This window comes from Temnothorax americanus, unplaced genomic scaffold (assembly GCF_048541705.1).
Source record: "Temnothorax americanus isolate GAGA-0224 unplaced genomic scaffold, ASM4854170v1 Scaffold126, whole genome shotgun sequence".
Lineage (NCBI taxonomy): Eukaryota > Metazoa > Arthropoda > Insecta > Hymenoptera > Formicidae > Temnothorax > Temnothorax americanus.
This window is the reverse complement of record NW_027509260.1, coordinates 205,376-228,580: the sequence shown is the minus strand read 5'-3', so window position 1 is coordinate 228,580 and position 23,205 is coordinate 205,376. Positions and strand designations below refer to the sequence as shown.

The 23,205-nt window shown below is 35.7% G+C and overlaps 4 protein-coding genes across 7 annotated transcripts; 2 read left to right on the top strand and 2 right to left on the bottom strand.

Annotated features, from left to right (window-relative positions):
- The first annotated feature begins 4,647 nt into the window (after positions 1 to 4,647).
- Hex110 (hexamerin 110) lies at positions 4,648 to 8,697 on the top strand. Its single transcript, XM_077399416.1, has 7 exons — positions 4,648 to 4,808; positions 5,124 to 5,755; positions 5,890 to 6,311; positions 6,400 to 7,004; positions 7,170 to 7,306; positions 7,402 to 7,690; positions 7,770 to 8,697. Exons 1-7 carry the CDS (start codon positions 4,721 to 4,723, stop codon positions 8,546 to 8,548), a joined length of 2,952 nt encoding a protein of 983 aa, XP_077255542.1. The 5' UTR covers positions 4,648 to 4,720; the 3' UTR covers positions 8,549 to 8,697.
- A 138-nt stretch (positions 8,698 to 8,835) lies between these two features.
- On the bottom strand, positions 8,836 to 16,026 carry Tpnc25d (Troponin C at 25D). Of its 2 annotated transcripts, none has more exons than XM_077399438.1 (3): positions 15,887 to 16,026; positions 9,283 to 9,703; positions 8,836 to 8,956 (listed from the first exon to the last, which is right to left on the bottom strand). In XM_077399438.1, the coding sequence occupies exons 2-3, from the start codon at positions 9,674 to 9,676 to the stop codon at positions 8,928 to 8,930; spliced, it is 423 nt and encodes a 140-aa protein (XP_077255564.1). In that variant the 5' UTR covers positions 9,677 to 9,703; positions 15,887 to 16,026; the 3' UTR covers positions 8,836 to 8,927. The 2 variants fall into 2 exon arrangements, with proteins under 2 accessions (XP_077255564.1, XP_077255563.1); XM_077399437.1 differs by lacking the exon at positions 15,887 to 16,026 and adding an exon at positions 9,991 to 10,135.
- LOC143893724 (uncharacterized) lies at positions 13,255 to 18,226 on the bottom strand. 3 transcript variants are annotated; one of them, XM_077399429.1, is made up of 3 exons: positions 17,671 to 18,226; positions 17,168 to 17,581; positions 13,255 to 16,051 (listed from the first exon to the last, which is right to left on the bottom strand). In XM_077399429.1, exons 2-3 carry the CDS (start codon positions 17,334 to 17,336, stop codon positions 15,600 to 15,602), a joined length of 621 nt encoding a protein of 206 aa, XP_077255555.1. In that variant the 5' UTR covers positions 17,337 to 17,581; positions 17,671 to 18,226; the 3' UTR covers positions 13,255 to 15,599. The 3 variants fall into 3 exon arrangements, with proteins under 3 accessions (XP_077255555.1, XP_077255556.1, XP_077255557.1); XM_077399430.1 differs by having other exon boundaries at positions 17,765 to 18,226; XM_077399431.1 differs by having other exon boundaries at positions 17,662 to 17,770.
- A 2,223-nt stretch (positions 18,227 to 20,449) lies between these two features.
- On the top strand, positions 20,450 to 22,988 carry Dus2 (Dihydrouridine synthase 2). The gene is made up of 5 exons (XM_077399419.1): positions 20,450 to 20,819; positions 21,230 to 21,743; positions 21,822 to 22,067; positions 22,149 to 22,484; positions 22,557 to 22,988. The coding sequence occupies exons 1-5, from the start codon at positions 20,639 to 20,641 to the stop codon at positions 22,663 to 22,665; spliced, it is 1,386 nt and encodes a 461-aa protein (XP_077255545.1). The 5' UTR covers positions 20,450 to 20,638; the 3' UTR covers positions 22,666 to 22,988.
- The last annotated feature ends 217 nt before the right edge of the window (positions 22,989 to 23,205 follow it).

Below are 23,205 nucleotides of genomic sequence, written 5' to 3'. Positions count from 1 at the left end.
ACAAAATGAGACCTTTGAAATGTAATTGTCGGTAATTTGGACGGCTTTAGCATCCCCTTAAGGTTCTTGTTCTTATACTAGAGAAAATTGATTTTTTATAGATTTTCTTGAAACTGTGAATATGTACGTTAATTTAGGTGTGCTTTATGCGTGGTGTAAATTTCAGTACCTCTTCCGGTATAAAAAATAAAGATACTGAGCCTCAAAGTTTTAACTTTTACTAATGAAAAGGTTTTCCAGGCCAAACGGTAAGAGATACGAGGTTGGTCAAGAGGACCAAAGTTGCTCCTCTCGTTGAGTTTTATAAGGAAAAAATGCCAAAATAAAAAAAAATTTTTTTTTTAATTTTTTTGGTAAAAATTGAAACTTTGAGGCTCAGTATCTTGATTTTTTATACCGGAGGAGGTACTGAAATTTATACCACGCATAAAGCACACCTAAATTAACGTATATTCACAGTTTCAAGAAAATCTATAGAAAATCGATTTTCTCTAAAGGACAAGAGAACTACCTTAAAGTGAATATCTCAGAAACGCGACGGAAAATCGTTTTGCAATTTCACACATGGTAAGATATTATATATATACATACATTCCAAGACTACACAAAAATTTCAAATCTGTTAAAGCAAACTTAATTCAGAGATTTTTTGTTTCAAGATAGATCCACGGAAAAGTCCACCTAACAATTACAAAATATTGTAGTTTGTAAAATATTTATTTTAAGGAGGTTCGATGGCTACAACAAAATGCAGAGAGTTTCATGAAATTTTAATATGTTGTTCTGGAATGCAAAATAGAATTATGTGAATTTTTTAGGAATTTTTCACCGTCCCGTTTTAAAAAAAATCTACTCCAAAAACTTAAAAAGTACAATTTTTGGATGAGATTTTTTTCAAAACGGGACGGTAAAAAATTCCCAAAAAATTCACATAATTCTATTTTACATTCTAAAACAACATATTAAAATTTCATGAAACTGGCTGCATTTTTAACATAGGTTTTTATGGGAAATGATATATTGCATATACCTTCAGAATGAAATAAGTGCAAGAAAAAATGCAAATGATAAGGAAAGAAAAATATGCACATGTAACTTAATAATTTACAAATAAATGAGCGAAAGAAAGGAGAAGGTTACCGCACATTTCGTAGAAAAATTAATTATTAAAGCATAAATTGCTTGATTTTTCGTCTGCTAGACTGCCACGGTCGTGAACGACGTGAACAGCAGCACGCATTATACGCACGCGGCGACCAATCAGAGCAATCCCCTTCATTCCCACTACTTCAAACGCTAGTGCGCTGTTTCCAGAATCCCCGCGTCCCACTCTCTCCGATGAAGCCACCGAACCTTCTTGGTCATGTTCCAAAACTCACTCTAGTTAACTAAAATGCTATAGTGTACGTGACGTAAACTATAGATTTTAGTTACCCAGAGTGAGTTTTGGAACATGACCCTTAAATACTTTTTCTAAAGTAAAAAACAATTGAAATATCTGGAGTGCAGATACAATGAGACATCATGAGACATATATAATATAGCTGCATATATACAGATATTCTATATGTATAATATATATATATATTATGTATGTACATATTTGTATATTATTATTATTTATTTGTGCGTGCGTGCGTGCGTGCGTGCGTGCGTGCGCGCGCGCGCGCGCACAACAGTCTGTTGAAGTTTATCACAACTATATATATATCGTTGCAAAGGAAAAGCAAATGATAACCCGATAACTCAGTATTACTTGTAATCTTTAAGTGCTCTTTATGTATACATATATAAGTATACTTTAAAAAATGATAAGTGGAATTGTAATAAAAATAACAGTTTAGATTATATATTTTTAAATTTAAAATATATATGGTTTAGAAAATTAATACTTAATGATATTTAAAATGCTCATCTCTCTCTTAAAAATAGAAATAAAATATATTGAGAAAATGGCAAACTTTTATTTAAATTAAGTTTATTTTTTCTCTGTTTTCTGTGAAGGTTATAAAAATAAAAAAGTGTGCAAATCAGTAACTTGCATATTGCTCCCTCACCATTTTCTTTTGCTCATAAAAATTTTATCTATGAGGAAGCCAATCTATTTATCTATATGCTAATAATTTTGCTAATTCCTCATAGCGGAAGCTTTATATGAGCGGAAAAAATGATGAGAAAGTAATAATGTGCAGTTTCATCTAATTTGTTTAATTATCTATTTAATTGTTATATTTTATTATGTGCTGCAGCTATGTATGACGAATGCGTATACATGTGCGCGCTTACTTACTTGATAATAAGTCAAAATCATAGCAATTTTATTATAGTTATATAACTATATAAAAATTATAACAAATAATATTTTCCATTTTTCTTTTTTTCCCCAAGATTTTATGTGATATATCCAACAGAATATTATAAAAAATTTGTATGTACTTTAAAGAAATTAGAATGCAATATAAAATAATCAATAACACACAAATTACGTCAGACTATATATGCGAGATAATAGCCGCGATTATCAAATATTGACGTATGGAAAGTTTGAAGCACAGATAAAAAGCACGTGAAGTAACAAATATAGTCATATGTTTCAGTTGTCAAATTATTTACTATAGATATTGTTTAAACATTCTAATAACTAATTAAATGTAATATTTACTTTTTATTTATATAAATAACAGAATTGATATAATTATAAACTATAAAATTTACAGATTTGATCCTCTTACCCTCTGATAGCAAAGCATGAATGTGCAAAATCATGTGAACATATGCGAGGGGGTAAGTAAAAACCAGAGTGGCGTAAGTCAAATTTTTTTAAATATTTTCTCGTGTGCATAGATGCAATTTATATATTGTACAGATTGCATCTATGGACACGAAAAAATATTTTAAAAAATTTGACTTACACCACTCTGGTGTTTACCTCTCCATATATTGCTGAAAACAATTTATGTATGCCTCAAACATTATTGCATAAACATGAATCGTAGATCGTCTAGGATTCATACTTATAATATGGTGCTTTTACAGCAAAGATATGTAAGTTAATTATTTCTATCAATAATGTAAACATTGGAAACTGTACTGTACACCAATGGAACCTCCGGATGCAGCTTTACATATAATTATTTGTACAAACACTCGTCACGAGTTTGCGAACATATTTCATAAATATGATGTTTTGCAATTTAGGTACATTGAGTCTCTTATATATCTTAAAAGATGAAGTTAAATTGTGCAGAGCTGCAGAGTATTGTAATTGATAAATGTGCAAAATGCAGTTTTATATTATCTATGTTATGTCTTGTATCGATACAACAATTTATTTGATGACATTTAATGGCATCGCTTCCCAGCCAAGAATAGAACAATTAAAAGGAATTGATAACAGTTCATTGTGTGAAGCTATAAATATCTCATTTACGAAACTGGCGATTGCGGGAGACTTTACAGGACTTATAGAATTACTTTGTATAATACCTTTTTCATTTACAATTTATTTGTTTTAATTGTTACGAGACATTGGGAGATAAAAAAAATTAATTCCTATTATTCAAAATTATTTAATTGTGTAAGGTACTCTGTGTTTAATTACAGAAAATTGCAAGAAGAAAAGTAAATTTCTCGAAATTAATTTGAGTTAATTAATTTTTATTTAAATTATTCAAAAATTTTTGTTCAAAGAATTTGTTCAATCATATATTAAAATTACGTATATTTAAATATAAAAAGGTGCCTTTTCATGCTGACGCTCGACGCTCGATTTGGGCGTCAAACTTGATCACGTGGTAGGTCACGTGATAGTCTTTTTAATTCCAGCGTCAAATGGCAAAAGCTCAACTGTGTTCAGCTTTGACGCTTGACGCTCGTTTCAGTCAAGGTGCGAATTCATGGGACGCTCGTTTCAGCGTATCGCGAAATCACGTGATTTCGCGCTGACGCTAGCGTCAAGCAAAGAAAGCTGGATTTTCTCAGCTTTAGCGTCGAAGCCAAAGCAGCGCGAAGACGCCGAAATTTTGACGCTGTTTTCCTTTTCATGAATTTCAATTGACGCCGACGTCACGTGTGGTCATGCGACCTTCTTGCCGCTGAAAATGAGCGTCGAGCGTCAGCATGAAAAGGCACCTTCAATTGCTTATTTTGACGCTCGCATATTTGATGCTATTTCGCCTTCTTACCGATGAAGTTGGTCACGTGACCAGTTGTGACGCCCAAATCAAGCATTGAGCGTCAGCATGAAAAGGCCCCATATACAAATAGACGAGTCTCTCGGAATCATTTATATCTCGCTTTTGTTTTAATGAAGTGAGATTTCACTTTCACAGGAGAATTAATAGAAAAATAACCCAGCTCAAAGGCAAACTTATGTTTATATATATACAACTAAAAAAGTGATATTTACATACAAATGTTGTTATACTAACACGGTATAGAATTAAAGAACAAGAAATTGCCAAAAATGAAGATACAAAGCTCTGACCCCATATAATTGGTGATGCAACTTTGTCTTGCTCAAAAGAATTTTTATCATTATAACCTTCGATCAACTTCGATCCATTCGAAATAACAAGGGATATCGCGCGTAGACAGCGAAATCTTGCACGGTGGTAGGTCAACAGGTCGCCGATAATGTCTTTGTTCGATACGATTTTGGTATAAAAGACCCGCACCGCTCGGTAGACAGCATGCGGCAAACGGCATTAACGGCATCACAATGAAGTGCGCGATCGTTCTACTGGCTCTGGCAGCTTTTGGGGCGGCTCTACCCCAGCAACAGCAACAGCAGCAGAAACAACAGGCTGGTAAGTGATCGCTGTTCTATCCGGTTACCTTTATGTTCTCTCTATAGCCCTCTCTCTTTTTCTCTTCTTTTTCTATATCTCTCCTTATTTCTCGCGATCAAAGGACACTGTATAATCTTCGTAAATACCTACTTGAGAAAAAAATTACTGCCGTTTTTATCGTTTCTATACTTTTTATATGATTTAGACTATTAATAAGCTTTATACATGTAATATACATATAATAAATACTTGTCTGATAGTCAATATTAATGTTTATATTGAACTCAAATCGAGGAATGCGATGCACGTGATCATTTCTTTACTTTTCTTTAGCTGATCAAGATCTTCTGAAGAAGCAACAAGACGTTATACTGTTGCTACAACAGATTACTCAAGAAATCCCAAACGAGCAGCTGCAGATCCTTGGTACCACCTATGACATCCAAAATAACATCCAACAATATGAAAATCCGATCCTTGTCCAATACTATGTTGGCGCTGTACAGGCCGGTTTGGTTCAGCCAAAAGGCACCGCCTATTCGAGCTCCATCAGCCAGCTTCGCAAGGAAGTTTCCCTCCTGTATAGAATCTTATTAGGCACTAAGAACTACCCGACGTTACTGGCAACCGCCGCATGGGCCCGCGTTCACGTTAATGAACAACAATTCCTCAAGGCTTTCATTGGAGCCGTTCTTCAGCATCCGGAGACGCAGGGTGTCGTTCTGCCGCCTCTGTACGAAATCATTCCTCAGTACTATTTCGATGCTAGGATTATCCAGGAAGCCCAGAACATTGCTGTACAAGGTGTTTCACAAGGTGTTGCACAAGGCTACAACCAAGTTGTAATTCCTGTTAACTATTCCGCCCAATTGTCCAACAGTGAACAACAACTTTCTTACTTCACGCAAGACGTCGGCCTCGCCAACTACTACGGCCTCGTGAATCTCGCTGGATATTTGTTGCCGGTAAGCGTGCATCGTTTAAATACAAATAAAAACAATTTCTCATATAAAAAGAAAAATATATATTTATAATTTGTTTCATTGAAATTTGCGTTTTATGTATATATATTAAACATTCTTTAAATATATAACACTAGCACGGTCAGCAAACGCCTGCCCAACAACAAGGCATTCAGAATCAGGAAAGTCAAATTGGTCAGGGATCTATTTATTATTATCTTCACCAACAACTGCTGGCTCATTACGAACTGAACCGTCTCTCGAACGGATTGGGTCCAATCCAGGACATCGACTACGACAACGTACAAGCACCGTATCAACCGCACCTCCGTCACACAAACGGACTCGAATTCCCTGGACGTCCTCAGAATCTGCAGCTCAGCCCCAAAAACGACAACCTTATCCAGACTGTCAGGAAGATTGAACAAAGATTGATCGAAGCTATTGACTCTGGACATGTCATCACTCCGCAAGCCGCCTTCCTCTCTCTTTATCAGCCGCAAGGTTTGAACATTCTTGGAGAACTTATCCAAGGAACCGGCAGAAGTGTTAACCCAAGGTTAATTATCAACTAATCATTTGACTGATCAATATCAGTATAACTTACTAATATCGCAATACTTATGACAATAAATTTTCTACCGCAGATACTACGGCAGTCTTCAAGCCGCCGCGCGTCAACTTCTCGGCAATGCTCCCGAAGCACAGAATATCTACGATTACACTCCTTCCGTTGTCGAATTGGGACAAGTTGCTGTTCGCGACCCAGTTTTCTATCAGCTTTACCAGAACGTTATTCAACTGTTCAAACAATACCAAAACTCTTTGCCCGCGTACCAATATAACGACATCCTCTTGCCTGGCGTTAGCATCCAGGACGTTCAAATTAGCCCACTGGTAACTCTCTTCAACAATTACTATGTTGATCTCGATGCAATTACTCAGCAGCAAGTCGGCCAACAACAAGTCGGTCAACAACATCAAGTCCAACAACAACAACAACAACAACAGCTTCAGCAGCAGCAACAGCAGCAGCAGCATCAACAACAACAGCAACAACACATCCAAGCGCAAGTGAAGAGATTAGACCACAAACCCTACGAATATCAGATCACTGTTCAGAGCGAGCAGAACGTCCCTGATGCCGTTGTCCGCGTCTACTTGGGACCGAAATACGATTATAATGGCAAACCCATCAGCATTTCTCAACACAGGCACCAATTCGTCGAACTTGACCAATTCATAACTAACCGTATGTACTCGATTGCATGGTTATCCACCGTACATACACACAACGTCTCTCTCTCTCTCTCTCTCTCTCACACACACACACACACACACACACACACACACACACACACACATTCATTGATTATTTTATTAAACAATTAAATTGTCTAATATCTTTGTTTTACAGTTCAACAAGGACAGAATGTCATCGTTAGACAATCCCAGCAAGCACCAGGCCAGAGCCACGACTGGCCGTCTGTTCAGGAAATTCAACAGGGCGTCAACAATGCTATTAATGCCCAAGAACCATACTATATCACCCAGGTAATTATTTTTCTCTCTTTCTATTTTGTATAGATATTTTGCATCGACGATTATTTCGATGAGTGATGTAAGACTAAACGTTAATATTTTTTCAGCCACAGCAGCTCTTTGGTTTCCCAGCTAGGTTGGCTCTTCCCAAGGGTCAACAAGGTCAAGGACTCCCAGTTCAGCTGTTGGTTGTGATCTCTCAACCGGGACAACAAAACGTGCCCTACGGACCGGTGGTCCCAGAACAATATCAGACCTACGCACAAGGCCAATATCAAGTAGTTGGTACCGAGGATTATCAACAGATCCAGCACCAAGCTGGCAAAGTAGTCGGTGTGAAACAGACTGTGGAGGTTGTACCAGAAACTCTGCCGATCAATCAGCAACAGAATCAAGGTACGCTATATCGATATCAGAGAGACAAGACCGCTTGCTATTGAGTAGCATAAAAAAATAAGCAATTTCTTCTTTACAGTTGTAAGGAACCATGTTGCTAACCTCTACACTCAACAACACGGACAGTACCCGTACACGCACTCTCAGTACCAAGTAGGCCAAGGACAGGGATATAACGTCTACGGTGTGCAAGGCCAGCATGGACAACAGGGACAATGGGGACAACAAGGACAACATGGACAAAACATCCAAGGACAGCAACAATGGAGTCAACATCAGGGTATCTACCAAGGACAGCAGGGACAGAATCAACACGGCCAACAAAGTACAGTAGGAGTCCAAAGTGGAGTACCAATTGGTGTACATGGCTTGCAACAGGGTATCCATGGAATCCAAGGAGTGCAGTCAGGTGTACAAGGTTTACAAGGTTTACAAGGTATCCAAGGTGTACAAGGTGTCCAAGGTGCGCAATACTCCCAGGAAAACCAAGGCGTCCAGAGTGGTATTCAGCATGGAATCCAGGGCAAATACCCCGTTACCTATCAAGGACAGAGCCAACAACAGCAAGGATTGGGTGTAGGATATACCGGTAGCGGACAATATCACGCCGGTGGTTTCCAAAACATCCTGGGTCAAGGTCAAGGACAAAAAACTCAGGACGCATCCGTCAGCCAATATTATCAGAATAAGCACATCTCTGAAATCATCGGTGGAGCTATCTCTCTCGACGGTAAACCTCTTGGCTACCCGTTGGACAGACCCTTGACCCCCGGTGCCCTTTCCGTGCCTAATCTCTATGTTCAAACCGTCCACATTCAGCATGAAGGCCAGCCCACCAACGAAGTGCAATATCAGTGAAATGTTCCTATAAATCAGATATAATAGATGTATGATATCGTTAGACGTTACGATGCTTGACCAAAAGCTATTTTTTCATCCAATGTAAAAAAAAAGATTTGTCAGTTTATTGTAGCAAATGCAATTAATAAATTGCCCTAAAACGCAAATTTCTGGATATATTTACTTATAACGCAATATGTTCCTCTTTCTATGTACCTATTTTCCTTATGCGCTTCCTCGAATGTCCTACCTATAATAATACACGTACAAGTCAAGATTAACTAATGATAATAAAATTCACGGTCTTTTGCACAAATATTATTTTATTAAGAAAGTTTATTGTCTTCTTAGCGATCCTCTTCGAGCGATGTAAAGTCGTCATCGTTTTCATGTACAATCATTCTCCAGTCATCATCTCCATAAATTCTGTAAACAGGTTTAAGTTTTTCCATTAATAATTCTAAAATAAATGATAAATAAAATAGCTCATTTCAATAATATGTATTATAACTATTTTTTTTATATTACATATATACGTATATATTTTACAAGCAATGTTTCAGATAAAACAGCTGGTCACAATAAAGTCAAAATAATGTCAAAATGTTGGCAAAATAATGATTTTTAGGTCATTTTGCCATTCATTGTCACTTTCTGTTCTATCTGGAGTGTCTTATATAAAAGACACATTAATTATATAATATATTGTGATATTCTATCTATACCTGTATTGTATGATATATTACACGTACCGTCAAAATCTACCGTACCGGAACCATCCGTGTCAATCTCCGCGATTATTCCATCGAGATCGGAACTAGTAAGTTTATCGTCGAGCGCCGCTAAAATCTCTTTCAACGTAGCCGTGGTAATGTATCCGTTACCTTCGCGATCGTATAATCGAAACGCTTCCTTCAATTCCTCTTGCATCGCCTCCGCATCCTCCTCTTCGAGAAACCGACCGGCGATCTTGCAAAAACCGTCAAAATTCACTTTGCCGAGACCTTCGGGATCATTTTCCTCAATCACGGTTTTTAATTCGCCATCGTCAAATAGTTGTCCCATTGTATTTAGTATCGTTGAGATTTTCATAGTCTCGATGAAACCACTTTTCGTTGTGTCGAACATTTGGAACGCCTTACGCATCACAGCCACTTTTTGATCATCGTCCTCCTGTGAATGTCCAAGGGAGAGAGAGAGAGAGAATCTTGAGTTTACTTTATTCATTTATAAAAAAAAAAAAAAAAAAAAAAAAAAAAAATCCTAACAATTTTGAGGTATTATCTAAATCTCTTTACGGTGATTTTTAAATACTTTTCTTATAAGAAGCACCTATAAGACAGCGTTTTACGTATTGCTTTCTAAAAATGTGGAATTTATAGTCTTTTCCTACGAATCGAGTATTTAAATCACAGGTTTCTTTTTTCGCCAAACCGAGATTATCTCTTTGATATTCTTACCATGATGGTTATAAACCAGAGAACTTTCACACCGTATTAGGCAAACCACCAGAGTGGCGCACGATGGAGAACGAACGGCGGACTTGAAGAAAATTGGTTCTTCCGTCCCAGTATAAAGACTTCCTCTCCGCATTTGCTAAACCAGCTAGAAAGACGACGCACGCAAAAATAGAGCGGCGACGCCGACGAAAAATGAAATATGTTATAAAAGTGAATACCACGGCCTCTCATCCGCGCGTTGTCATTTATGCGAAGGTCGTATGTACAAACGCTGTTATATCGCGCAATTATATACCGATAAGTTTCGACGCGGCTAACAGATTTCGTGCTAGAGGGAAAATTGGCATTCACCGAACGTTACGACGAAACATTTTTATCGTAAATATATAGCCCTTGCTATGTCTTGTACGTCGGGGATCTTTTCTATAATCCTACACGGCATTTATTTAGCGATGAAACATCGTAGACAGCACGTCATATGTCCCGATGGAGTTTGCATTTGGATTTTGGACATGCGTGCTGTCTGAGATATATGTTGCTATTATATAAGATCAAAGTTTGCGAAAAATCGTCACATTCCAATAATTATATCCGCTTGTTGACGCGGTCGAAGCTTCGCGGGCGATCTTTAAAATGCCAGATTATCGTCAGGCGAACGATACACGTAGGATATTATATAGCGCGTATTGGAAGTGTGCGAATCTATGAATGAATTCGTACCTACGTCCGTACATGAGGAAAGATGAGGAGAGTGAGAAAAAGAGAGAAAGAGAAAAATTGTCGTAACTGAACGGCATTTACGTAACTATACAGTGATATTTTTATATCCGCGTGATAAATATAGACGAATAGAATAATTCCAAGCGGTATGTATTCGCGCTAAAACAGAAACGAAAATTGGCCTCGCTCGAATCGGACCATCCCGCCGCGCGCCGTGAAATCGTCCGTCGGCGTCGGATGATATTCCAAGTTTGAAATGGGGCAACGTATTGCCGTTCTTAGGCTGCTGCCTACGCGTACTCGTGGCTCGTGGTTGCAAACCGTTACAACGCGACTCTATATATCTAACATGCAGCCGGAACGATGTAAAAATATATCGGGCCGCTCCTTCTCTCGCGCCTCCGCTCCGGCCGCGGCGCGGCGGCCTCACGTAAACGATTCATCACCGTTCGCGCATCTTCCAGGCGAGGGAAAAAAACCGGAGATATTTCCTCATCCGTTATCCCGTTGCCCGATCGCCGAGATTATTATATCAATCGGAACAAAGCTGCTGATCGGCGGAGAGCATATTTATATATATATATATATATATATATATATATATATATATATATAGGGCATATTCATTTACATTTTCAAAAACAAATTACTCGTTATGACAATATTATCGCGCCCGTGAGCCGTGTGAGCCATTACCGCGCGTGACGCACGCTAAATAGTCTTATTAGAAATATTTTTGGTGTAACCACGCGTCGCCGACCGAGATAAATAAATCCGATGGCTATTGCACTATCGTGCCAAATTTTACGATGCAATTTCAACTCGGACCAAATTAACGGAATTTCTCAATCCCAACGTCACGCGCGCGGCCATTCCTAAGAATTAAAATGGTTCATCTTTTAGGGGAAACAGGGGAGGGTTGACCCACCCTAGTATATTATAAAATTGATGTATTCAAAATATCTTTATAAGTTCACCCGCCTTTTTTAAAAAGAATAAAGTTGGATGAATAAACCTCTCTTTTAGAGTCAACTCTCCCCATAGTTTCCCCTGCAGTACAGTAGGCGAAACTGTAACATAAACGAATGATATCGTTACCGCGGCGTTTAATTGCTATTGTCGCAACAGTATTTACTAGCTCTCTCTATGCTAATGGCAAATATATAAAACGGAATCTATATATTTCGCTTTTAACGTAGGTTTAAATTGAATATGATTCGAATTTTATGAGGCTCAAGTTTTCATTCATTGAAATATACCCAGATAGCAAAACGTCTGTCATATTTACGAAATGTGTGCGTAAACGATCGTGACGGAGTGTTTGCGCAAATAACGTGTAAAGCTGCGTCCGCAAATGCTCAGCAACGGTATTGAATTTGTTTCAAGCAATATGGTTTATTTAATATCCGATACATTTTTGCAGCAACAGTTTACCCCCGGAACTCTGAGGCAATATATATATATATATATATATATATATATATATATATATATATATATATATATATATATATATATATAGTTTTAATTGTTTACATATTTTATATTAATAGAAACAATTTAAATATAGTTAGTAACAACAATTTATACATCTTTACTGCAAAATCACCATAAATATGAATCCTAAACGGATCTGACTCGTGTTTGTGATAACAATACATAAATTGTTTTCAGTAATAATTTGCGCAATTTTGCACACTCATGTTTTACTATCTGGGTAGCTTGTTGTCACGTTAGCCATTAATCGCTCGTTTTATATCGCCCAGCTTTGATAAAACTGCCCCACATGATGTCAATATTGGGTCGCTAAATTGGATCGCTGAATTATTACCCGGGCAGTCAATCTAGAGAAATTTTTGCACTTGTAAAATTTTGACATATTTTTTCTCTTTCTCTCTCAAATAATTATAGCTATAAAAGTGAATATAAATATAATGAATAAATAAGTGATAAAAATACGCGATAACACATATAACACATATACAGGGTGTTGAAACCCCTTAGTTTTACGAAAACTATGCATTTATGATGATAGATAATTTCTTTGAACGTAACATTTTCCGCTGTGGAAAATATTCTTTCAGAACCAGGAATAGCTAAATGGAAGAAACGGGGGAATAGCTATAAGATATAGCCTAACTCTAACGCTAAGCAATTAATTTTCCGTTCTATCTTTCGTAACGGATGATTTGAAGCCGTTAATAAATTCGACCCTTCAAATATTAACAACCCAAATCATTCAGATCGTTCGAATATGAGTAACCGAATTTGAGTAATCAGATAATTTGATGAATTAATTATCCGAATATCGGAATATTAGTGAATCGAGATATGTCGCATATGCAACACTGAAAAATGGAATCGATATACTGAAGAATATAAAAATATAAAACAATATAATATGAGAATATAATATATCGATATCTTTAGCTTCGCTACTTTTGCAAAGGATCCTAGCACTTACAATGAACCCAAAACTGAAAGATAGAAATTACCAAAGAAATGAAATCGTATAAAAAAGCAAAAACAAAATAGTCGCGTCACTAAAATCTCTGATAATAAATTATTTATTATGCAATATAAATTTGCTATATGTTATATTATGTTTTAACACGTGAAAATTTCATATCACTTAGACTCCAAATAAATGAGCTTTAGTTATACCGATAGCGTGTTATAAGCGTGCCTATAATACACATACGTATAATAATATGTATAAGGTGAATAGGTAGTAAGGTGAATACCGATTGTACGAATAGCTTCGAAGTATGAAGATGCTAGAAACAGCTAAGAATAAATAGGCACATAGACAAGCAAAAGTCGCTTCTAAAATCATCTCGACTATATTCCACTCTGTTCCACGAATACGAAGATTTTCATGGAAAATCGTTGAATTTTTCTACCATATTATACCATTATACAAAATACATTCGTTAGATCAAGGACAGCTTCTCGATAACAAACGTGATGATAATGGTTACATTTATTTAACATTAAACATATGGCTTCAATGTGCTTGTATGTGCAGTAATTTATGATATCGATAAAGAATTCTTATATTAAAACCATTTTTGAGAATCGTGATAATATTGAATGAATAAACACGATAAAGTTTGTAAGAAAAAGTTTATATTTAAAAAATGCGATGTAAATTTTTCCAGTAGATTCATAGCAAAATTTTGCGGGAGAAAATAATTATCATAGATCACATATCAAAATATGATAGACAAAATGTCCTGATATACAATCCTGATATACAGTAAATTTAAATTGCAGTACGTAAGTCTTGAAATTGGAGCAATTATTTTGTTGAACAATTGTACTTTAATGGCGTCGTTATCGGGATAGATCATCATTTCCTTTAAAGTTCTAGTTCTAGTTGTTCTAGACAAAAAATTGCCTAAATAATAAGTCAAGATAACAAGCAGTCTTCACATTACTGATATTAATATTAAAGTCAAACAAATCACCATCAGTCGTTATTACTTATAAAAAGATCATACTTGTAATATATCATTTGTTTGTGTATCTGTAGTATTTAAATAGGCCGATCAAATCGATTATCTTTTTATATACACAAGTCTTATAAGTAAAAAAGTCGACTATACAAATTGAATTCATGCACAATTTATCGTGCGCTTTTTTAATTTGTCCATTAAGGGGATCCTAAATCCGTCTGTAATACCGGCTTTTTTTCTTAGCACTAATCTTTTACGTGGCTTTATAGAAATGCAAAATTCTTGTCTAGAATTAAAGTACGCATCAAAATCTAGGTCATGGTGATCGAATTTATATCGAAAACGAGAAAAAATTAATATTTTTGTTAATTTTTGGTACACGTGACGACAATATTTGCTTTGTACTTTGTACAAAAATTCCACAATAAATATCCACAAAATTAGACCGGCATGACCTAGGGACAACATTTAAGAACAATATCGTGCAATTAGATCTAAGATTGAAAGCCTAGAAAAAAAGATTAGTTTAAATAAACTTTTATATGTGCAAAAGCACATTCAGGTTGACATTGCGTGTAGCGAGAGATGGCGCAGCAATCGAAACAAGGACAAATGCCTCTCGTTAGACAAGGACAGATATAGGCCGGTATTCATAGTCGGTTCTTATATTTAAGTCCGTCTTAAGTACGATCTTAAGATGCCATTAACCAATCACAGAGCCGTATTAGCATCTTAAAATATTACTTAAGAAAGTCTTAAAATAAGGTCTGATTATGAATACCGGCCATAGATATATGACATAGAAAACAGGATTAGAAATGTTGACATTACCGACGTCGAGGAAGTTCAGCCTTCACTTTAGGATCCCCTTAAAAGAGCGGTCTCGGTAAATCCTAGGTTATTGGCAACACTTGGAATTGTTTATTAAGTAACTATATTAACTGTGTCAGAAAGTTCAGTGCTGTTCTTTTTTCGCTAAAACTTAATTATATCATATAAAATGTAACAAATTGTTACAAGAAAATTACAAATTTTATTTACCTTCTATATAAAAATAAATATAAAAAAGAGATTTAAAAAATGATTTTCGCATATTATATTGCATTGTATTATCTCGCTTTAAAAATTGGCAGTATTTTCTGACACATATAAAATACATAGGAAAATTTCTGTTCCGACTTATGTCAATTAATTTGCAAGCTGATAGCAAAATTGACGCTATCCTTGTATATCATAGGGATCATCTATTTATCGAACAATTGTTGCAAGACAACCAATGTTATAACTATAATGGCACAGATTTTTTTATACCATTTTTAAAATTGACATTTTTTATATCAAGTATAATCGAACAGTGTGTTGAACCTCGAATGACAGTCGCCTGAAATATAGGCGATAGATGAATAGTAAAAAGTTCAAGTCTCATATTTCTTACAATTCCTTGAGCGTTGATACTGTGAAGACTTCCACAAAGCATATGCAATACTGCATCAAATCGGTATACGGTATACTGTACCGATAACAAAACTCCTCCACGAAGAAACGTTCAAAAGTATATGAAGCAACTAAACTAATGACATTATAATTGCCGTTTTTCAAGCCGAGTATCATTATCGCCAGTATTTGTAACACGACAGTAATATTGATCAAAAAACGCAGTTTCCTGATTTGGCTTTCCTTCTGTTTTATTGCTAGTGGAAAAAATATCGGTACTGTACCAAGAAACAATAGCAGCATACGAATCCTTTCGTCTATCTGATATGCACTCAATATACCAGATGTCAGCAATGCCAAAGGAACAATTTCAATGACATTGGAAAACCAATCGTAAAAACTTCGGAAGCATCTTGCTGTAGGTGTCGATGACGAAGTAAATGGAACTCCTGAAACGTTAAAATAATAATTAAAAACTTACTTAATAAGAAAAAAAATACATACGCACATGATATATTCAAGTGACTTTAAAAGGATACAAGATTCGTCGATGTTATAACTGTGCAATAATTTATAAAAAATAGTGTATATGCAAATAAATGTAATTTGATCACATGACCATACTATAAACTATTAGATCGTTATCAAGTTGTTGGAACATGTAAGAAATAATATTACGTAGATATACAATTAGAGAGGACAGTAATAAAGTGAAATAGTGCTCATCAAAACTCACATCAAATACAAAAAAAAATTTAATATCGTAGTGGATGTGTGATGTGTGTGCTAAAACATTCCTGTAAACGTGCACGTGAAGGCGAGAGCTTTCAAGTTGCTGAATCGTAGGGGTTAGAATTTTCTAATAATGTATATACATTATAATACTAATATTCCGCCTAAAGTTACCTACTTAAAATCTTTTTAAAGAGAATTAAAAGCAGTAAAAGTAGTAACTGATGAGGTAACTGATGAGAGAAATACAAAAATCTTAAATTTAAGGCAAACGTATTCTACAATGGAATGTGTTCTTGTCAGAGTTCCTCACGTGTTCCAACCATAGCAAATAATTTGCATGAATTACCATAAATCCTTAATGTTGGTAAATGTGGAAAACATCTTCCTCTCCCATTCCTGATTTAGATACAAAAATTAAATACCATGTGTGGCCATGTGTCATTTTGTATCAATCATTCTTCGCCATGACCCCCCCAAAATTATGACATGGAATCTTAGGTGGTCCATACCTATAAGTTATTGCATCTTAAACGAAGAGGGTAGTGATTTAAAAAAGCAGTTTGTCGAGAGAAGGTATATATAGGTATGTTGCAGAATGCAGTTAGGAGAAAAAAATATGTCGGAAATTCACAATTGGAAGAACAGCGACACACTGATATACAATTTGATCGCTGTTACGATCTCATTCTAAGATTACCAAGTAATCTTAGAGAATCAAGATTTTGATTTTACGTCGACATCTCGATGGAAATGAGATTTATCTGAGAAAGGAGACGACAGGCGACGGGCGACGGATTCAAAAGTGTTAAAGAGTAACATTAAAGTCTTACCAAATCTGAAGATCCCCAGGATTGAATGCATGAAGAGGATTCGAAAGGCACGCAAGGACCACGTAATCGGCAGGGCCTTCGCCCGGTAGGGCTCGGCGAGGTGTCTCATGCATACCGCAGTCACCAGCAATTTCACGAGATGCGCCACGACGCTGCTCGCGCTCACCATGATCACCGTCTCGTCGCAAACGTCGTCTCTCTAAATAATTCACGCTCTAATCGAGAATGGCCGACCGAATTTTCCATCCGAATTGCCGGTGTCGAATCTCGCCGATCTCGCGTCCGCGTCGTCGCTCTGCACTCTCTGCAGCGATTTTATCGCTCTTAACTGAACGGGAGCCTCGGGAGCAGAGACGTTGTCAACGTGGTGTGGTCAGTGTGGTCATTAGTGTGTGGTGCGTCAGGCCTGTCATCCTAAAAAAAGACAAACCAATTCCAATATATTGCGAAATTCAGTGACTCGTAGAAAAGATTACAAGGAACGAAAAAACTACACCACGCACTAGACTAGACGGCAATCTGAACCCAATTGACCGAAACCGAAATCGTGATCGCTAGTAGCAGACGATGACAGCAGATGACCATCAGATCACTCACCTCAGTCACGTACATACTATCGCACATAGACGTATATAATAGACTGCGCATTCCCATTGGAGATCTGTCGCGGAGATGTAAAGGACGGAAGATATGCTTGCAGTGGCACTTCCTTTTCTAATTGACGTTGGTGGGGAGAAGAAAAGGTTAGGAGAAGTGATCACGTGGTTATTGACGCCTTGAATCTTGCTGCGGGAAAAGTATCATCGTGCAATACAATACTCATAAAAATACATGTAAAAATGGTTTGGTATTCAAGAATCAGACTTTATTTATAGTGATACACAATAACAAACTCGTATATGCTCTTAATAGTTATTGGTTCATAATGTAACTATTTATTATAATTAGTTCAACATATGTAACGTTTAATTATAATTTTTTAAATAAAAGTATTTAGTTCATATGAATAAAATTAGATAAGCAAAATAACTTGTTGCACATGTAATTAACGTAAAATACGCTTTATCTATAAAATATATAATATATTATATTCAAATATAATATCATAAATCTGCAAAAATATAAACAATAATATGTGAAAATATAATTATTGGTTTTGAAAAATAACAATTCGATTGTGAAAACTTCTTATTCGTTTTACATTTTCACTTAAAGTTTTGCCTTCGTGATATAATCTTATAGAAAAATATTTTTTCAGAATATTATTTAATAATTCATCTTTATGATTATTAATAAAGGATTTTTCAATTAGAAAATTCAACTTTTCAAACATATTAAATGACAGTAATAATTTTTTAGCAGAAATCATTAATTTTAGCAGCACGTTCTTTGTAGATAAAAGATGTTTTGTGCTTCGCAGTACTTTTTCTGCAGTTTTGCAAATTTTTATTACATCAGCAGATGGTGACAATAAACCTCTTCTATTTTTCATATTATCTAACGTAGGTGCTCTGTTTTTAATTTTTTGAAGTTCAGAATAAATTATATCACTTTCCAAACATTCTATACAAATATCACATTTCAACGTTTTTTTTAAACTGTTTACTACAGCACCAGCAATGTACATTACTACTTCAGAATTATATTCGTTCCTGTAGTAAACAGTTTAAAAAAAACGTTGAAATGTGATATTTGTATAGAATACAGCACCTACGTTAGATAATATGAAAAATAGAAGAGGTTTATTGTCACCATCTGCTGATGTAATAAAAATTTGCAAAACTGCAGAAAAATTAAGTACTGCGAAGCACAAAACATCTTTTATCTACAAAGAACGTGCTGCTAAAATTAATGATTTCTGCTAAAAAATTATTACTGTCATTTAATATGTTTGAAAAGTTGAATTTTCTAATTGAAAAATCCTTTATTAATAATCATAAAAATGAATTATTAAATAATATTCTGAAAAAATATTTTTCTATAAGATTATATCACGAAGGCAAAACTTTAAGTGAAAATGTAAAACGAATAAGAAGTTTTCACAATCGAATTGTTATTTTTCAAAACCAATAATTATATTTTCACATATTATTGTTTATATTTTTGCAGATTTATGATATTATATTTGAATATAATATATTATATATTTTATAGATAAAGCGTATTTTACGTTAATTACATGTGCAACAAGTTATTTTGCTTATCTAATTTTATTCATATGAACTAAATACTTTTATTTAAAAAATTATAATTAAACGTTACATATGTTGAACTAATTATAATAAATAGTTACATTATGAACCAATAACTATTAAGAGCATATACGAGTTTGTTATTGTGTATCACTATAAATAAAGTCTGATTCTTGAATACCAAACCATTTTTACATGTATTTTTATGAGTATTGTATTGCACGATGATACTTTTCCCGCAGCAAGATTCAAGGCGTCAATAACCACGTGATCACTTCTCCTAACCTTTTCTTCTCCCCACCAACGTCAATTAGAAAAGGAAGTGCCACTGCAAGCATATCTTCCGTCCTTTACATCTCCGCGACAGATCTCCAATGGGAATGCGCAGTCTATTATATACGTCTATTATATACGTCTATGCTATCGCATCATCACCCAGAAGGGTATCATTAGAGCCCTTTTGAAATATAGGAAATGAGTTGCAACAACATTTTTTTACTAGTATAATTTATGGATGACACGATCAAATTTATTAACCAGTTACGTTTGCAGCGACTAACGACTAATATAAATTTATCGCAAGAAATATAATACGTAATACGTGGAATTTGAACTTAAAACGTCTCTTGTCGCGCGACCAGTTTACAAGATGAGTGATTCGAAGGATCGTGTTGAATACTGTTGAAAAACTATATAAGTTTTACGTATTTGGTACTGAAAAATTCAATTTTTAATATACTATCAAGATATCGAAACACGATTATTGCTTACAAGGCAAAACAATAAGGTCTATCATTGCAGTATATATATACGATATACGTATAGTATAACGTAGTATGTACATACAGTTCCACATGGGCACCAATGGCGACGAGCAGCGACGAGTACTGCGACAATTGATATGAAATTTCACACGCAAAATGAATCGAGAAGTATCGGAACGATGGCACTCATCGCGATGAGTCGAGTTCGAGTTCGAGTTCGAGCCGTTCGAGATTTCATCTTCGTTTATATCGATGATATGACATGTGCCATGTGCCATGTGCCATGTGGCCCATACCGCCCATGTGCCGCATATGCGCACACGCGTAGGAGTAGGAGGTAGGACTTACGGAGTAGGAGTAGGAGAGAGAGAGAGAGGTAGCAGCAGGTAGTAAATAAGTAAATACGTATAAAAGTGGATAAGCGGATATTATTCACGTGTGTTCACGTGGATTCGTCTCGACTGTCGTCTATAATACTTGTAATCCCGAATGAGTCGCAACGTGTTTACGCTAACATGGAAGAAAAGTCGACTGCGAGAAAAAGACTCGATTACGAGGACAAGCTCATCCTGGCGCCCATGGTGCGCATCGGGACCCTTCCGATGCGTTTGCTCGCCCTGGACTACGGCGCGGATATAGTTTACACCGAGGAATTGATCGACAGAAAACTACTTCGTTCGATTCGTCGAGAGAATGGTAAAATACTACACTTTTCCTTTCGTTCAGCAACTGGAATAATTCCATTAAAATTTATATATACCTAAATACCTTACGCATCGTCCACATCGATGCCAAAAAGTTTTCTATCAATTACGTTTCATATCAATATAGCTATAAATTGCGTCACATTTATCGCATCATATCATATCTGTCTTATTGGTGTCAAATTCTGTTAATTCGAATAAAGTGAAAACTTTCTTCTCTGAAAACCGAATTGTATTTTTTTTTTCAAGTCTAACCTATAACACGTCTGTCCTTAGGCTTTTTCTCTTTAAACCATGATCCTAATCCTCGTCTAACTACCGATCTAACGTAACCTAACTCAACGTAATCTTATTTAGCCTCAATTATCGTACATTTACTAGACTCGATGCCGTTGTTCGCAGATGTTTTAGGCACGGTCGATTACATCGATAAGACTGACGGTACCGTGGCGTTTCGTACTTGTCCTCGGGAACGAGAGCACGTGGTTCTTCAAATTGGTACATCTGATCCAGCAAGAGCGGCTCAAGTCGCTCGTATGGTGGAAAATGACGTTGCAGGCATAGACGTTAATATGGGTTGCCCAAAGAAATTTTCGATACTCGGAGGAATGGGCGCTTCTCTTCTCAGCGAGCCGCAGAAAGCGACCGATATCTTGCGGAAGCTGGTCGAAACGGTATCGATACCGGTCACGTGCAAAATACGCGTTCTGCCCGATCTCGAAGAGACTCTTGGACTTTGCGACACCCTCGCCTCCACCGGTATCGCAGCCATTGCCGTCCATGGTCGTACTATCGAGGAAAGACCGCAGCATCCTAATCGCAACCACGTTCTCAAACAGATTTCGGCTAGACTTTCGATACCGGTTATCGCGAATGGCGGATCCAAAGATATTCAAAAACATTCCGATATACTTAGGTAACGCTTTAACGCATATCTATACATCTGTCAGAAGATCCTGTTTTCACTCTAACTTGTTAAAGCATGTTTTCACAGATTTAAAAAAGAAACGGGTTGTAGTAGCGTAATGCTCGCTCGCGCCGCTGAGTGGAACTGCTCGATATTTCGTAAAGAAGGTCCTCTTCCGATGGAAGATATTATAAAGTCGTATTTAAAGCACGCGATAGATTGCGATAATCCACCTTCCAATACCAAGTATTGCGTACAAAATATTCTACGAGAGCTTCAGGAATCTCCTTTAGGCAGAAGATTCCTCGATGCGCAAACGCTGGAACAAATATGGTGAATGTTTCTTCTTGTTTTTTTTTTTTTTTTTCGTTTCGCTGCTCTTCTAATTTTTGCTCAATAAACTTTTTTTTTCAGCCAAGTGTGGGGATTGAATGATTATTGCCGATCCAAAAGTAAAGAGTTTCGAGATAGAGGTTTATTAGGTCGCTTTCAAATAACGCCGGGAATCCTAGATAAAGACAATGGCGTTTCTTACAAGAGAAAAATTCACGAAGAGGAAGATGTTTCTCTGATGCGTTGTGCTTTTTTAAGAAACAGTTACGTGACAGACTCGGAGCTGCCAAAGACTAGGCTACTCAAGTGGACCAAGGAAAATCGTAAAAAAATACCAATATACGATACACGGCAAGAGAATAAGCTTTTTTGTTCTGTTGTTACTGTGGATGGCAGGAAATATGGTTCCTCCTTCTGGTAAATTATAATTAAATAATTTTCTTCACACTTTTCTCTTTTTTGCTTCAATGTATCCTCTCTTTTTTTTAGGGAAAAAAATAAAAAATGGGCCGAACAGGGTGCTGCTTTGGTATGTCTCTACTTTTTAGGAATTATCGACGAGAAAAGTCTTGCCGCTGGTGGCAACATTCTTTCATGATAATATCTGCTTTACTGCTTTATTCTGTTATTTATTTATCATACAATCAAATTTCCATATAGTAAGAGTTGGAATTTTGTAAATTGAAGTTATTTCATTTATTTGCCACATAATTGTGTAACCATATTAAAGTGGGAAGGCAAGTTAAATACCGAGCTTGTAACATTTTTACTTTGTACATGTGCCATTAAAGGGAGAATAAAAAAAAACTTTACAATACGGATATCAGAATGTATAAATAAATGTTTGATATGATTATAAAAAGATACAAACACATATTCTTATATTGTAAATAAATAAATAAATAAATTTTGTTGACTTTATGTACTCTTATTTTATTAAGAATTTGTCATATTTTTATCATTTAAACGCTAAATCAACGCTTGATTTAATTGCGATTTCGCGGTAATTTTAGATTTTTGTATTTGCGATCAATATAATTAATGATCCAATGATCCAGTGATATTTTAGAATTGATTTAATACAAAAACGAATGATGAAAACGTGATTCTTAACATATTAATTTAACGTTAATTTCTT